This window comes from Pezoporus wallicus, unplaced genomic scaffold, assembly GCF_028554395.1.
Source record: "Pezoporus wallicus isolate ANWC-B61680 ecotype Strahan unplaced genomic scaffold, APGP_CSIRO_Pwel_v1 contig_8702, whole genome shotgun sequence".
Lineage (NCBI taxonomy): Eukaryota > Metazoa > Chordata > Aves > Psittaciformes > Psittacidae > Pezoporus > Pezoporus wallicus.
Window position 1 is genome coordinate 2,034,817 of NW_026636754.1, and position 13,894 is coordinate 2,048,710.

The 13,894-nt window shown below is 53.1% G+C and overlaps 1 protein-coding gene across 5 annotated transcripts in view; it reads left to right on the forward strand.

Moving 5' to 3' along the window:
- LOC130595064 (septin-9-like) overlaps nt 1–13,894 on the forward strand; it is a 131,830-nt gene that overhangs the window by 67,614 nt on the left and 50,322 nt on the right. For all 5 annotated transcript variants that reach the window (XM_057401428.1, XM_057401432.1, XM_057401431.1 and 2 more), the window contains one exon: nt 10,797–11,456. In XM_057401428.1, the coding sequence (XP_057257411.1) occupies nt 10,797–11,456 (660 nt within the window). The remainder of the gene's footprint in view (nt 1–10,796; nt 11,457–13,894) is intronic.

Below are 13,894 nucleotides of genomic sequence, written 5' to 3' on the forward strand. Positions count from 1 at the left end.
GGTGAGCTGGCAGCAGTGATGCTGAGCACTCCTTGTCTTTGCCAATGCTGTCAGTCAACACCAGATTCATTTCCTTGTAATGTTGAAAACACAAATGTCACAGCGGGTGCAAGCTGCGAGTGCTGGTAAATGCTAAGTGGGGCTGTGGGTGTGTGGAGTGTGCCAAGGGGTTCAGTGTGATGGCCAGAGCTAGAGCCTTGGGGGGGGGGGGACGGGGGGACGGACAGGCAGAAACTATGAGGCAGTCTTTGCTTAGTGTTATTTTTCTTCTTCCCCACTCTTGGCACTTTCCCTACAGACATCTACTGCTTGCACTGCCTGATGAAGGCTATTACTAGTATTTCAGCCACAGACTTCTTCTCAAAGAGGTCCTGACTCATGCTAAGTTCTGTCCTGGTTTTAAGGGTCATTGAAGACAAAGAAACATCAGCCAGGTTGTTTTTGGGAGGGGCTTTATTAGGAATAGCCTCTTCTATGTGCATGAGTCTCACGGGCTCGTCCTTAAAATCTGCTTGAACAAATGCCAGGGATGTCTGTGGGACACGTGGCCGTGGTGCATCCCCTGTGCTGCTCGGGGCTGCTGTGCCTGCTGCCATGGGGAGCAGCTGCTGCCTCCTGCTAATATTAGCAGGAATGTGCCAGAGGGATGGTCGCGATGTTATGTGGGTGATGCGGCTCGAATTCAATGTGATGAAGAGCCCCGGAGAGGGGATGTGCTCCGTGTTTGTGTAAGCATCTCGCTGAATAAGGATTTGGGGTCTCCCCTGGCAGCCGTGCCGAAGGGGCTGCAGAATGAGTGCTTGCCAGGGCTTACATCTGTGGGAATGGGCTGGGAGTCTGGGTCCTGCTTGTGCCTGGAAAAGGAAATACAAAAAGATCTCTCAGGTGATATCTCAGATCACCTGAACCCTCTGAGTGAAGCAGAGCTCCTGAATGTCAGTTGTTGGTTATATTGCAACTGGTCTCTTCTGGTATTCTTCATCACCAGCCCAGCATGGGTAGAGCCACTGCCACTCTCCCAGCTGAATGATGTAGACAGCAAGTCACCTCTAGTGTCCTCAATGATGAGCTTTATAGATGCTTCAGATGTTTTCTCTCTGTGTCCACTCTTCCTATCTAAATTCCTGAATCTGAGACAAAAGGATGGGGTTTTCCTGCCAAATCAGTGTATGGAGGGAGAGACAGGAGCCAGGGGAAGGTGCCTGTGGGAAGGCAGGAGTTGTGTCTTTTCCTGTGGAAGTTGTATCTTCTCCTGCAGAACTGGCCTTCAGTAGAGTGGAAAAATCATATCTGCCTGGTTACACCAGCAGGGACCTGCCGTTGTGGACTCTTGTTGTTTGGGCTTTTTTTCCCCTATGTATATTTAGTTCCTTGGGAATAACAAGGTTGTGAGAGAGTGGGAAGGGGAAGAACAGCTCCATCCATGTGAGCTGGGCTCTGGGGATGGCCTCTGGCCTTTCTTAGGATGTAGGCTCATCCAAAGGTCATTGTTTATAGACATCTTATGCAAGGAGTAGGGCTGGGCTGCATGTCCTTGGGGATGGGCAACCACTCACTGCAGCATGGACCAGAGTGTCCTTGGCTCTGTGTCAGCATGGAGGGTTTCCAGTGTTGGCCTGTGTGGATGAGCTCTTGCTGTCCACTGGAGATCAGTCTTGAGCAAAGTGAGCACAGTGCTGTGCTCATCATAAAGAAACCTTTCAAAAGTGGCTGGATGGGAAGGGACAGAAAGAGGATGAGGCTTGATACTGGAGCCTGTGCAAGTGTACTGCTGGTGCCTGGTGGTAAGTCAAGGTCTGGAGTGTGTACACGATGCTGCCTCTTCCAGGTACTCACCAGTCTCTGGGATCTTAGTTGCATCTTTCCCTTAGTAAGAAGCTCACCTAAAATATAATAACTCAGCTGCTTTACTCTTTGCTTCTTGGTGGTTTATGGCAGTGAAGTGAGTTGGAAGCACCTCTAGAACATGTTGGGTCATGCCTAATGGATTTAAGTGACCATGTCTACATCTCTTGGTCAATGCCTGCCAGCGAACCTGCTGCTGAGAGTCGTGGCACCACTGAGGGACCTGTGGCCTCACTGTCTGGGTGCTGGGTTGGTTGCTGTTCTGCAGCCCTTCCTTGCAGGGAGCTGCTCAGCCCATTTTCCCAGGAGTCAGGACCCAGACAGCAGCCGCAAAAGCCTGGACTGGGACTTGTCATAAATCCAAAGACAATAATGGAGACTGCAGAGCCCATAATCACTCCAGATATTCATGTTTCTGACTCTGATATTTGATCTTTAAGGCAATGTCTTTCTGCAGGACCATTACGCAGGCTCTTTCCCTCTCCCACCCTTCCTCCCTCCTGCTGCAGTGTGCTCTGGCACCTTAGTCTTTAGAGGTGGGACATGGATGCAACAAACCAAGTGACCCTAAATCCTGGTTAAGCTTATTTGAAGCCTGTAAAAATGAGTTGATGGGTCTGAATCCAGTTCCCAATAGGGCTGTGCCTGTTTGGTGAGGTTCAGGGTCCATCAGGGGAACTTTTTGTGGGACAGGGGTGGGCTGTCATGCCCTTCAGCATGGGGCTAGGGTTGTGTCCTGGCCACTTCTCATTTTGTACCTGCAGGGTATCATTTGGTCCTGGCACCCCTCTTCTTTACTCATGGAGGCATCAGCAGTTTGCACCCATCTGCTGTGCTGCTGCTAGAAAGAACCTCTTCCCTCCCTTCCCTGCTGCACAAATGGTGCTGGTGAGGAGTAGCTCTTTGGGCAATGAAGGGGTTTATTGTCACCTTCAACTTATGCAGAGTTGTCCCGAGATTAATGAAAGCTCTTATCTCCTGCTGGCTCTGACTCAGGCTTTTACAGTGATTGTTTCTGTGAGCTTGCTGGACAGAGCTCAGCACTTGGGTCTCCTGGGGACACTTTTGGAGTGGTGACTCAGGTGCAGGGTCTGTCCAAGCTGGCTCTTGGCTGGTTTGCATGCCCAAAGGTGCCACACCATGGGTGTCAGGGCAGTCTGTCCCCTGCACCTTCCCAGTGCTGCAGCAGATACCCTGTTGCTGGCACCCAAGTTGGGGTAGGGTACCAACATGTTGTCTCGGTATAGACACAGCCTCCGGTGAACTGCAGGGCAGGGGACACCATGACTGCATTGTTCTGTGACACCCTCCTCCTAGCAATAGAGGTAATGGTTTGAGTAAGCATCACAACATTATACAGCCCATTGCTCCTGGTGAGTTTGGTGCTCTCCAGCTTGTCCCAGCCCTGGGAGTTGTGGCAGGTTAACGGTGAGGGCATCAGCACACAACATCACACTGGCACTGGTCTGCTGGACTGCTCTGGGAGGGAAGAAGGATGCTGAGGAGTGAGGTTGGGGCCTAGGCTTTCTTTCATCTGGTCATTGGAAGCCCCCTTCAACAGAGACATCAGAGCTGGAAGCAGTGGCACCAGCAGTCACCGGGCCTGAATGGCTCCTGCGTCCTTCCTTTAGCCAGTTTTGCCAATTTCCCTTTTTCTGTAGCTTTTTAAGCATCACGTTGCAACACCACCTATCAGAGTGTCTCCTCAAGCTCAGACTCGGTGATTTAATCACCCAGTCCCCAGGCTGGTCACCCACCTGAGTCACTCCTTATGTTCCCTGCCTGGGTATTGGGAGCCATGGGAATGGTGTCTGGCTGCTTCCTAGGCCCGGTACAGGGCAGTCTGGGGTCTGCAAGACCATCTGTAACACACTTTTGCCTTCTGGGTGATTGGAAGGTGTTTTAGAAATACTAGTGAACCGAACCAAACCTGCAGTCCCCCGCGAGGTGCAGAGAAGATTTATTCTTCTCCTTCCTCCTCCCCATCGAAAGGAAACTGGAGCACAGGCAGGAGGCAAAAGCTGCAGAGAGCCTGTGGCAGAGCCAGTAATGCAATCTGCTGGGCTTGAGACTCTGTGTTTGATGTCATTTGCTGTACAATTATGAAATGAGTAGAAGGGATGTAAAATAGACTGCTCTGATCTGCAAGCGTTTTGCTGAGGGTTAATGGTTATATAAACCAAAGTGTAATGGAGAATCAAAGCTAAAACCATTCTAGAACTGTGTTATAGGGACTGGAAAGCTGGGATTTTGGATTAATCTTAGTGTGGATTGTCTTTTTTTCCACTCTGAGTCCCAACTTTGCTTTTGCATGGTCATTTCTGGTAAATGAGGAGTTGGCTGCATTGGTCTGAGGCTGCTCTGTAGCTTACTGCGTGTGAATGCAATGCTGCTTGAGAAGCTTTGCTTAATGTCAGAGCCCTGAACTTGCATTTATCCCCACATTTCCTCCATGGTTTAGCTCCTGGTACTGGTTGCACAGTTCAGGAAGGCACTGCAGATTAGGAGCACGTTGCCAGTGTTACCTTCTACACATGATTTGTGTCAGACCATGCAATAGATCTATTGCGACTTCTTCTGTATGCTGTCTGTAAAGTCAGTTAAAGGATTTGAGCATAAACCAGTCATAATCTGACCCAAAATAGGGTAGGGGTCATGCTACAACAATGGATTGTCATTATGTATTTTTATATGTGTTTATATGTACGTATTGCAACAAGGTTGCTTTATAGGAAAAAGAAAGGTGTGAAATCTCTTGGCAGAAGCATGGGGAAGGGATCCAGCAACTCTGACTTCTCACTTACTTTGGATGACCAGTACCTTCAGGAAAGGTGCTTTTAAAGTTTCCTGCCTTCATTTCTCAAGGTGGAAGAGGGCAGCTGAATTTCCGGGGCTCTTTTGAAGCTGGTCCTGTACTCACAAAGTCCTGCCAGTATGTGTAGCATCACTTGCTGCCTGCACTGCCAGTGAATTTCCCATCTCAGCCCAATGGTTTTGAGGAGCTCGGTGCAGTTGGGAGCAGCTGGTTGTTGAGGATGGGATAGAGATACCCTCCTCTGTCCCTACAGGACATTTAGGTTTGTATATACACTCTATAGATACATGAAGAACATCCTACTTGTCCCTGAAACTGAGCCTTTAGTTCACTACAATGCATCCACCTCTGTTACAGATGGCGACAGCTATTCAGCAGCATCATGGACAGTAGGTTTGAATAAGCCATACCCAGGTGGCCCCATGGTAACATGGGCAAACACACTCTGCACTTGAGCTGGGCCAGAAAACTGCCGTGAGCATCCTGCTGCCTGGTGGCAGGGGTCTGGGAAGCTTTAAGGGCTGTGAGCAGTTAATGCTGTGTTGAGTTTCCAAGGGTTTCCTTGAAAGATGAGACCTGCAGCCTCCCCCTCTTTCCTCCCCAGGAACAGGAGGTGACCATCTGGTAGCAGTTTAGAGAAAGGCAGCGCTCTCAAACGGTACCATTGTATGGTGTGAAATAACGGGGGCCTGGCTGCCCCGCTCCCATAAGGCTCTTATGTGTTGGAAAACCCAAGACCAGCTTTCCGTGCCTAAGCAAGCAAGCAAATGTAACCCTGGGGTCACAGCACCCCGTGAGGGGCAGGGGATGCTTAATGGGAAGCAGTTGGGCACTGTGGCCATGGTGAAGCCTCAGGCTCCGGCTGTGAAGCAGGTCCCGGAGGAGGCAGCATCCCTCACTGTTTATTTTGGTCTCCTCCTGAGCTCTGTGCATAGAGGTTTCCTTGTATAAAGCGTCCCCTTGACTGTTCCTTGGGTATTCCATTTAAAAAGGGAAGAAAAAAGGAGCAGATGTTCCCTCCTTGACCCTTTCCTGGGTTCCATGGGGTGCCTGGAACTGCTCTGTGAGGTGGATGAGCTGTGGTGGATGGCATGCTGTGTAACCCTGGTGCTTCCCACCAGGAGATGTGGAGCCCTTGGGTGGGAGCCAGGGCCTTCCATGGCATCTAGGCACCCTTGGCTTGGCTGGGACCCCCAAGGAGGGACTCCCCTTCTGGGAGACGAGCATGTAGATAGGAGACCTTGGCCATGGGTTGCTTGGTTGTGACTCCTCTGGCTGTTTTATGAGCTACTGGGGTGTGAACCAGACCTCTGCCTTCTATTCCCAGTTTGTAAGATCCCTAGAGAGCAGCAGTGACTGGTGGCACGTTACCTGCTGGCACCTGGCTGTGGGGTGGCTGCGAGGATGCAGTGGCCACACTGTGCAGACATCTCCAGCACTGCAGCGTGGAGTAGAAAGAGACATGAATATTTTGCTACTTCTCAAGCCCTGTGCCTGCTTGGGGAGTGTTCAAGCCTGGGATGAAGACGTGCATTTCTTTCCCAAAGTGCCTGGCTGGCAGGGACCACGTTTAGTTGAAGGTTGTGCTTTTGCAGGAGCTGCTGCCATTGTGGACAGCCAGCAGGGCTGCCCGCAGCCAGTGCCATCTCAGCCTGTGCCTCTCTCCTCTGCCAGGGCCATGGTTGTGTGATGCTGAGCAAAATGCAGCTACTTCAAGAGGTTTGTGCAAGTCTGCTCCCCAAAGGGACACTTCAAGGAGCAGTTCCCAGCCAAGGCACAACGCTTTTGGGCAGAGATTGGCAGGGGAAGAGGTTACATCTGAAAGGAAGCACTCTGAAATCTTATTTTAGGGCTTTCTCTGCTGTGGGACGGGAGATGCTGCCTTCAGCAATGGAGGATTGAGCCAGAGCTGCCTGAATTGGTTTGGAATCAGTTAAAAGGAAGTGGGTGTTGGTGGCAGCACCGTTTTGTGCTCACACCCCGTGGTGCATGCAGCTCCAGAGGAAGAGGAGGCAAGAGGCACCTCTGCCTCTTTCTCTGGCACCAGCCAGCTCAGTGGGGATGGGGACCCGATCGGGTGCTGCTGGTGGGGATGGAGAAGCCCACCTGGTCCTGAAAATTGCCTGGACAATTACATAATGGGGCTAACCCTGCAGTGAGTCCATCCTGGGCTGGGACACCTCGGCCCAGGGTGTCAGGGACATGTGGCCTCACGGGACCTAAGGCATTAGCCACAACTGCCGGGGTAGGACCCAGCACTGCGGGGTGGGAGCTCTGCCCTGCCTTCAGCTCCTGTTGCTGTGGATCAGCCAGCTTCCCTGCAGGAAGCCAGGAGGAGGGTCATTGGAGCAGAGGCTGTTTACTTTCCTTTCTTGGCTCTGCACAGGCTATTTTTAAGCTTTTTCCCTCTTTTTTTGAGAGTTGCTTTGCTTCCTGAGGTCCTTCTCTCTGCTCTGTGGAAGGAGCAGGAGAGAGGCAATGGTGAGCAGAGGAGCTGCAGCCCTGCGCCAAGGGGCACCACTGTTGAAGGTGGCATCCCTTGTGGCTGCAGGTCTCTGTCTCAGAGGTGGAAACACAAACTCTGTTGGTCACAGACCCCATCCTTTCTCGTGCCTGGGATGTGTGACCTTCTCCATACCACACTGGACTCGGGGCAGGGGCCACATGTGCCAGCAGGACAAGCTGGATACTGGAATCCCTATGCAACCAGGGCATCCCATCCTGCAGAGAGCCATGGGGGGGAAGCTCTCGGGTTGTCTCCAGTCACATCAGTGACACTGTTGGGGAGGGAACGCCACTGGGATCCATGTGATCTTGATGTCAGGAGCTGCCAAGCTATTTCTAACCTTCACATGGGGCGGTAGTTCCTTGCCCAGCCCCTTGGTACCTGCTTACTGCCTGTTGGGACTGCGGCTCGCATGGCTGGATGGCTCGAGTCTCCTGTGGTGTAATCGTGGTTTTCCAGCTCTTCCCTAGGCTTTTTGAACCCCTTTGTGTCTGGGCTTTGACCTTTCTCTCCTTTCTTCAGCAGGGCCCAGAAAGACTTGGAGAAAAGCCATTTTGGGTGTTGTATTTGGTCCAGGCCTATGATAAGGCAGGGGATGGCTGTGCTCCAGAAAGACTGCTGGTGGTGCTGGGCAGGTTTACCCTGGCCTTGGGGCACTCTGAGAAGTCTGAAGTCAAAAGGCCATGTGCAGCAGCACCAGCAGTGCCATCAAGTGACCCCCACACCTCCCAGGCACTGCTGCCACCATTCCTTTAGCAGCAGCAAGGGGCATCAGAGGAGCTGAGATGATAGAGGTGGTTCATCCCATGACCCCTGCAAATTCATCCAGAGCTCATTATTGGGTCAAAAAGAAATCCCCAAATGCTTCGTACTGGGAAATTTCCAGGTTCATTAATGATTTCCAGGTTCATTAAGGAAAGATGCTTGACAGTGTTTCCCTTGCTATTGGGTTCCTTAAGAGCATTTTGCTTCAAACTGTTCCTCCAGGTGCATTTGTCATGAGGTTATTGGGCTGCTTTGTTGAAGGGAATGATTAGAGGCTGAGCTGAAGGAGAGATGAGCAGGTTCTAAAAGCCTGATATAGACACAACTGGGACCCCATCCTTTGGGTTGCTGGCAGTGCCTGGCCAGGCTGTCCCCTTCACTGCTCTTGCCTGCCTGGTGCTGCTTGAGGCCAGGGAAAGCTCCACATTACGTTGCCCCTTCCTCTCTCTTTGTTTTCCTGCAGAACGCAAACTGGCCTTGACTGGTGCATTGTTTTAAACTTGGGATTTCAGGGAAAAAATAGCTAAAATGCCATTTTCTGCATTAAGGGTGTGATGGAGAAGGAAAATGATAGAAAAGTCTGTGCAGGAAAGCCTGAGCTCCAGCTCGGTTTTGGAGACGTGAGAGTTCTGGACAAGTTAGAACAGCTCTCAAATGTGGGAATTGTCTGGATTAATTGTTCTGGGGGTGCTGAGAACTGAGACTTGGACACAGACCTGCAGAGCACAAGATGTGCCAAGCACAGGCAGCGGGGCAGGGATTGCTGCAGGGAGCATCTCCTCTGCAAGAGGTTGGTGACATGGCTGGGAGAGCTCTGTGTGATTCACAAAACAGAACAGAAAATGGAGAAAAACCATCTTCATTTTACTTCACTGCCTCCCTTTTTCCTTCTAGGAATGTCTGGAAAATTTGGAGATGCAGGACAGACCTTCCTGTGTGGCTTGTCCAGCATGGGAGCCCCAGCTCCAGGGGTCTCTCTTTCCTTACCATTTCCTTTGGGAGCTGCTGCCGTGGGATGGGTCCACCCCTGTCCCCAGCTCCTGCTGCCCAGGATGGGATGGAAGCGCTGCCTATCCTGCCTGGAGCAGGGGGTGGCGGGTGTCAGCAGCTGTGTTTGCAATGGCTGGTGGAGCAGAGGCACGTGGACATCCCCTGTCCCACCAGCTGGACACAGCCGTGCCAGATGGCTCCTCTCCAAGGAGGATGTGTCTGAGGGATGAAGGGTCCCTGGGCTCCCTGGCCTTGCCCCAGGAGCTCAGAGCAGCCCCATGGAGCAGAGGAGATGCTCCCTGCGTGGTGGCTCTTCTCCAGCTCCACTCCAGGGGTGGGTGGACATCCCGGGATGGGGGAAGGCTGTGCTCCAGTCTCTCCCCCTTCTCCTGGTACCTGGAATGATCTCCAGCCCAGGGCTTTAAAGGCTAAATCTTACTGATATTATCCTGCTGATGTGAAGGATGGGTGGACTCATTACTGGTGCTTGGACTGGTTGTTAGCAGTGTGGCTGTCATCACGCTGAGGCTGTCATGTGGCTCAGCCTCGCCTCTTGGAGACTGCTTTGGGACCCTGGGGCTGTGCCTCATCCTGCCCCAACTCTGTGCCTGCCTCAGTACTGTGGGGCATGGGGGGTATGGGTAGCCTGTGGTGTTTGGATTCGATCCAGTGGTGATTCTCTGGTTTCCCCCCCTTCCTGTGAAGTTCTGCCTTTTGTATCCACCTGGCTCCTGGGTTTAAAGGCATCTACTTCTTTGAAGAGGACTGGCTGGGGGACACGTGGATGCCCAGGCATGAGCCAGGACATGGTCAGGCAGCTACTGGCCCTTGACTGCGTAGCTGGGATGGGAGCATCGCTCCATGGATGGAGCCTTCCTTCAGTGGTGCTTTGTGCCCCCAAGCTGAGGTCTGACACCAGTGTCCCTCCAGTTCCCACTGACGTGCTCCTGGCTCAGGAGGCTTGCAGGATTCTTCCATATGTAGCCTGCCCAGCCAGGGAGCTCTGTGTGCTGAGGGGTCCCTTGCAATGGGCAGAGCTGAGTGATGGGCACTCATCTGAGTGCTGCTCCACTGTGCAGGGTGACCTGGGTGCACCTGGGGCAGATCCTGTGCAGTACTGGGGCTCGGTGAAGGCAGCACCATTGCCTATTCAAGTGTAAATCAGAACACCCAATCTGATGCTGCATCCCTCTCTCTTTGCCTGCTAACTTCTCCGCTAGTAAAATGAGCATGGTGATGTTTAGATTTTAGGATGTCCCTAAGGCATCCCAGTTGGCCTCTTCCTTGTATCGGGGTCTCAGGTCAGTGTTCTCAAAGCACTTTAGTCTTTGGCTGAGGTGATCTCTAGGTTTGTTTTTAAGGGTGTGAGCTTCTGTGGTTGACACCTTTGGTTTTCTTGCTGCATTTAAAGTGGTTGGGTGCTCTCCTGGGATTGTTTTCCTGTTCCCCATGTGGGTTTTCCTGGCAGCACTCACTGGGAAGCCTGTGCTTACCTGTGCATCCTTTAGATGCAAGAGGGAAAAGGAGGTGTGGGAATTGAAGCAGTTGCTGCCCCCGAGTCCTATGCTGTGCTCTGCTGTGCTGCAATGGGGCCCTCTGCTCCCCTCTGTGCATGCATGGGAGGAGGGCAGCAAGGAGATGGTTTCTGCTCTTGGGTTGAATTTCCTGGCTCTCGTTCCAGTTTTGTTCCTGGGTTTGTAACTTGTCTCAAGAGGCAGAGCCTGGCCCTCAGTCCCCACCTGCTTTAAATGGCATTATGAACCCGCAGGTGAAGGAGCAGAAATAGCATTGAGCCTCGCACAATGCCTCTAGGTTTCTCTTGAGATGCTCAGGTGGACGGTAACTAAATCCTGAACTCCTTTTCATGTCTTTCAGCTCTGAAAAGGTCTTTTGAGGTTGAGGAGGTAGATCAGTCTTCAAATTCCTCCACCCCACCACGACGGACTCCGAACCCTCTCCTCAGGTCCACCGTATCCAGCTCCACACAGAAGTTTCAGGAACTCGGCGCCAGGAATTCGGAGCCACCCACCCGACATGCGGACCCCACAGCCCAAAGATCACCCAAGCCCTCTCTGAGGAGAGTGGAGCTCTCCGGACCCAAACTGCCTGAGCCGGTGTCCAGAAGAACGGAAATCTCCATTGACATCTCATCCAAGCAGGTGGAGAACTCCACCGCAGGGTTGTCGAGGTTTGGCCTCAAAAGAGCAGATGTGCTGGGGCACAAACCCCCCGAGCCCACCCCAAGGAGGACTGAGATCACCCTCGGCAAGCCCCAGGAACCGGGTCTCCGCAGGGTAGAAGCGCCACCGTCAAAGATCCCCGAGATGCCCCAGCGAAGGGCAGAGGTGGCCAGTGCTCCTGTGCCCGACACGGCCACCAAGCGCGTGGAAATTCAGGTAGCCAAGGCCACCGAGGTGCCAGCCGCACCAGCGCGGCAAGCGGAGAGCTCGGAGCCTCCCCTGGCCACCCAGCCTCCCCAGGCAGAGCCAAAGCCACAGCCTGTGCTGATGGAGAGCCCACCAAAGAGAGAAGAAGGTGAGTACAGCTCCAGGCAGCTGCTTGGGTGAGATGCTGGCTGAGGCCCAGAGCCCATGCGGGGATGCTGAGCACTGGGTTCTGCTCTTTCAGCTCAGGTGGTGATGCCTTTTAAGGGTGGTCTTGGATCTGTGCTCAGATGTGTCACATACATGGTTGTTATCCTTGAGTTTATCCTGGCTGAAAGAACTGTCAGTTTGAATAAAAAATGCTATCAAGCCTACATGGAGGTTAAAAAGAAAATGCCAAAAGCCTGGGTGCTTGCAGAAGATGACAGTTCTGCCGGCTCAGGCCCCATGTGCAGCCCAACCTGCCTGCACAGCATCTAGAACAGGCTCTGAGGTGCTGGAGAGGTGGTGGTTGTGGAATTGTAATGGTTTGTTGTCCAGTGTCAGAGTGTGTGGTTGTTGTGATGCTTTGTTGTTCAGTGTTGTTGCTTATGGTTGTGGGCAGAAAGCATCTCGTCATTAGGAGGAGTCAGTGTTTTCTTGGCCGTGGAGCCAAAATCTAATAACATCATGGACCAGAGCCACTATTAAACTGGAGCCCTGGCTTGTATTAGCTCTCTCTTGGTTTTGATTAATCCCGTATTAAAGCCAGCTTCCCTCCCCCGCCAGCCTCATTTATCCTCCCTGATGTTTTGGACATGTCTTTTTCCCCTTCTCCTGGCCTGCTAATGATTTTTCCCATCACCCACGAGCTCTCTCCTGTGGGATGCAGTGGTTGATTGGGGGGCAGCACCTCTCACCCTTGGGTTGTGGGATGGTGTGTGGTGGCCGAACCAGACCTGGGAGGTCCATGCCTGGCCTTGGAGCAGGACCATGCGCTCTCGTCTCGCCCTGCCATGGGGTATTCCCTGCTCCTGCTCCATGGGCACAGCAGTCACAGGCTCCACAGTAACGGGGTCTGTGGAGAGGCCAGGTTTTGGTGTATGTGCACGGTCTAAAATCAAAGCAGAGGTCAGTGGTGGAGCTGGTGCTGAACCCAAGACTGAAGCAGGTTTCTCTCGCTGTGTATGGCTTAGGTGTGGCTTTTCTGAGCTGTGTTTTAAAGAGCAGACAAATGCCTTCAGTGAGCAGCAGGTTGGTCCAGCTCCAGCTCCAAGACCCAGCCCAGTGGTGGGGTTCAGCCTGGGCCTCCCTTATGGGTTCTCTGTCCCCAGCTGCCGTGTGCATGGTACACAGGAGGCCCATCTTCTCCCAGGGGTGGGTGCTCAGCCTCATCTGTCTGGGTTTGGGCTGCTCTGAGCTTCCCAAGCTCTCAACTGAGGACAGTTGGGCACTTTAAGAGCAAAAGACCGTCTAAAGCTGCTGAATCCCCCAGCTGCCCGGGTACAGGGGCAGAGGGAGGCTCTTTGCATCAAAAGGACTCCACAAGCCCAGGACAGCTGCTGGGGATGAGTTTTACCCCAGAACCCAGCTGTCAAGGGCCTGCCTTGCAGAGCGAGCCAGCCCTTGCTCCCTGTACAAAAGGGGCTTTCAGTCTAAATGCCTCCAAAAAGAGCCAGGACACCAAGCTGTAGGGGTAGGGAGGGCTCTGGCTCCTTCTCCCTCTGTGTCAGCATGCATGTACAGCTCAGGGTCACTGCCAGAGCCCATGTCCCCTTCCCAGTCACCCCCAACCTTCTTTATCAGGGTCACTGCCAGAGCCCATGTCCCCTTCCCAGTCACCCCCAACCTTCTCTATCACCATGACTCGAGGTTCCCTGGGCTGCTTTTGTGCCCTGTTGCGGAGCATTCCTTTCTTGGTCCACAACACCCACCCTGGGGTGATGCTGGGTGTGTGGATGGGATCTCTCCTTGTTGCTGGGAGACCTCAGGGAGCCCTGCAGATGGATGCAGGCACGTTGTTGATGCTCACCAGATCCACTGCAGCTCTGGCCACACCACAACCCCCGAAGTGAAAAGCTGGGCTCCCTGACATCTGCAGCAGAGACAACATGTGGTGTGAAGTCTTGCTCCTTCCTGCTGCTCCCAGGGTTTGGGGTACCCAAGAGATGCTTCCATGGCACTGGATGCCCCTTGATCCCGATGCCTGGTGGCACTCCAGCACAAAGAGCTGACCAGAGGATGCAGGCAGCTGCCTGTGTCTGTGCTAGGTCCTGCCTTCCCCAGCTGCTGCCTCAGCTGCCTTGTCCTTAACCCCTTGTCCCGCTGCTGAAGGTATGCAGGAGAGTGTTGTGCAGGAAGAGACGGGTGGGAGGAGAAGGGCAATGGCAGAGCTTGGCAGCTCAGAGCAAACCACAAAGGAAAGGAGTAATTATAGCACTGAGCTTCATTAGAGCGGTGCGGCTGGTGGCGTGGGCTGAGCCTGCTCCACAGCCATGGTTCTCGAGGTGGAGGAGGGCAGGAGGTGTCTTCGTGGGGCAGAAGAGCAAGAAATATTCCTCCCCATCCCTGTTCTCCCTCTCCTGTGCTCCCTGGGGAGCCCTGGCTGTG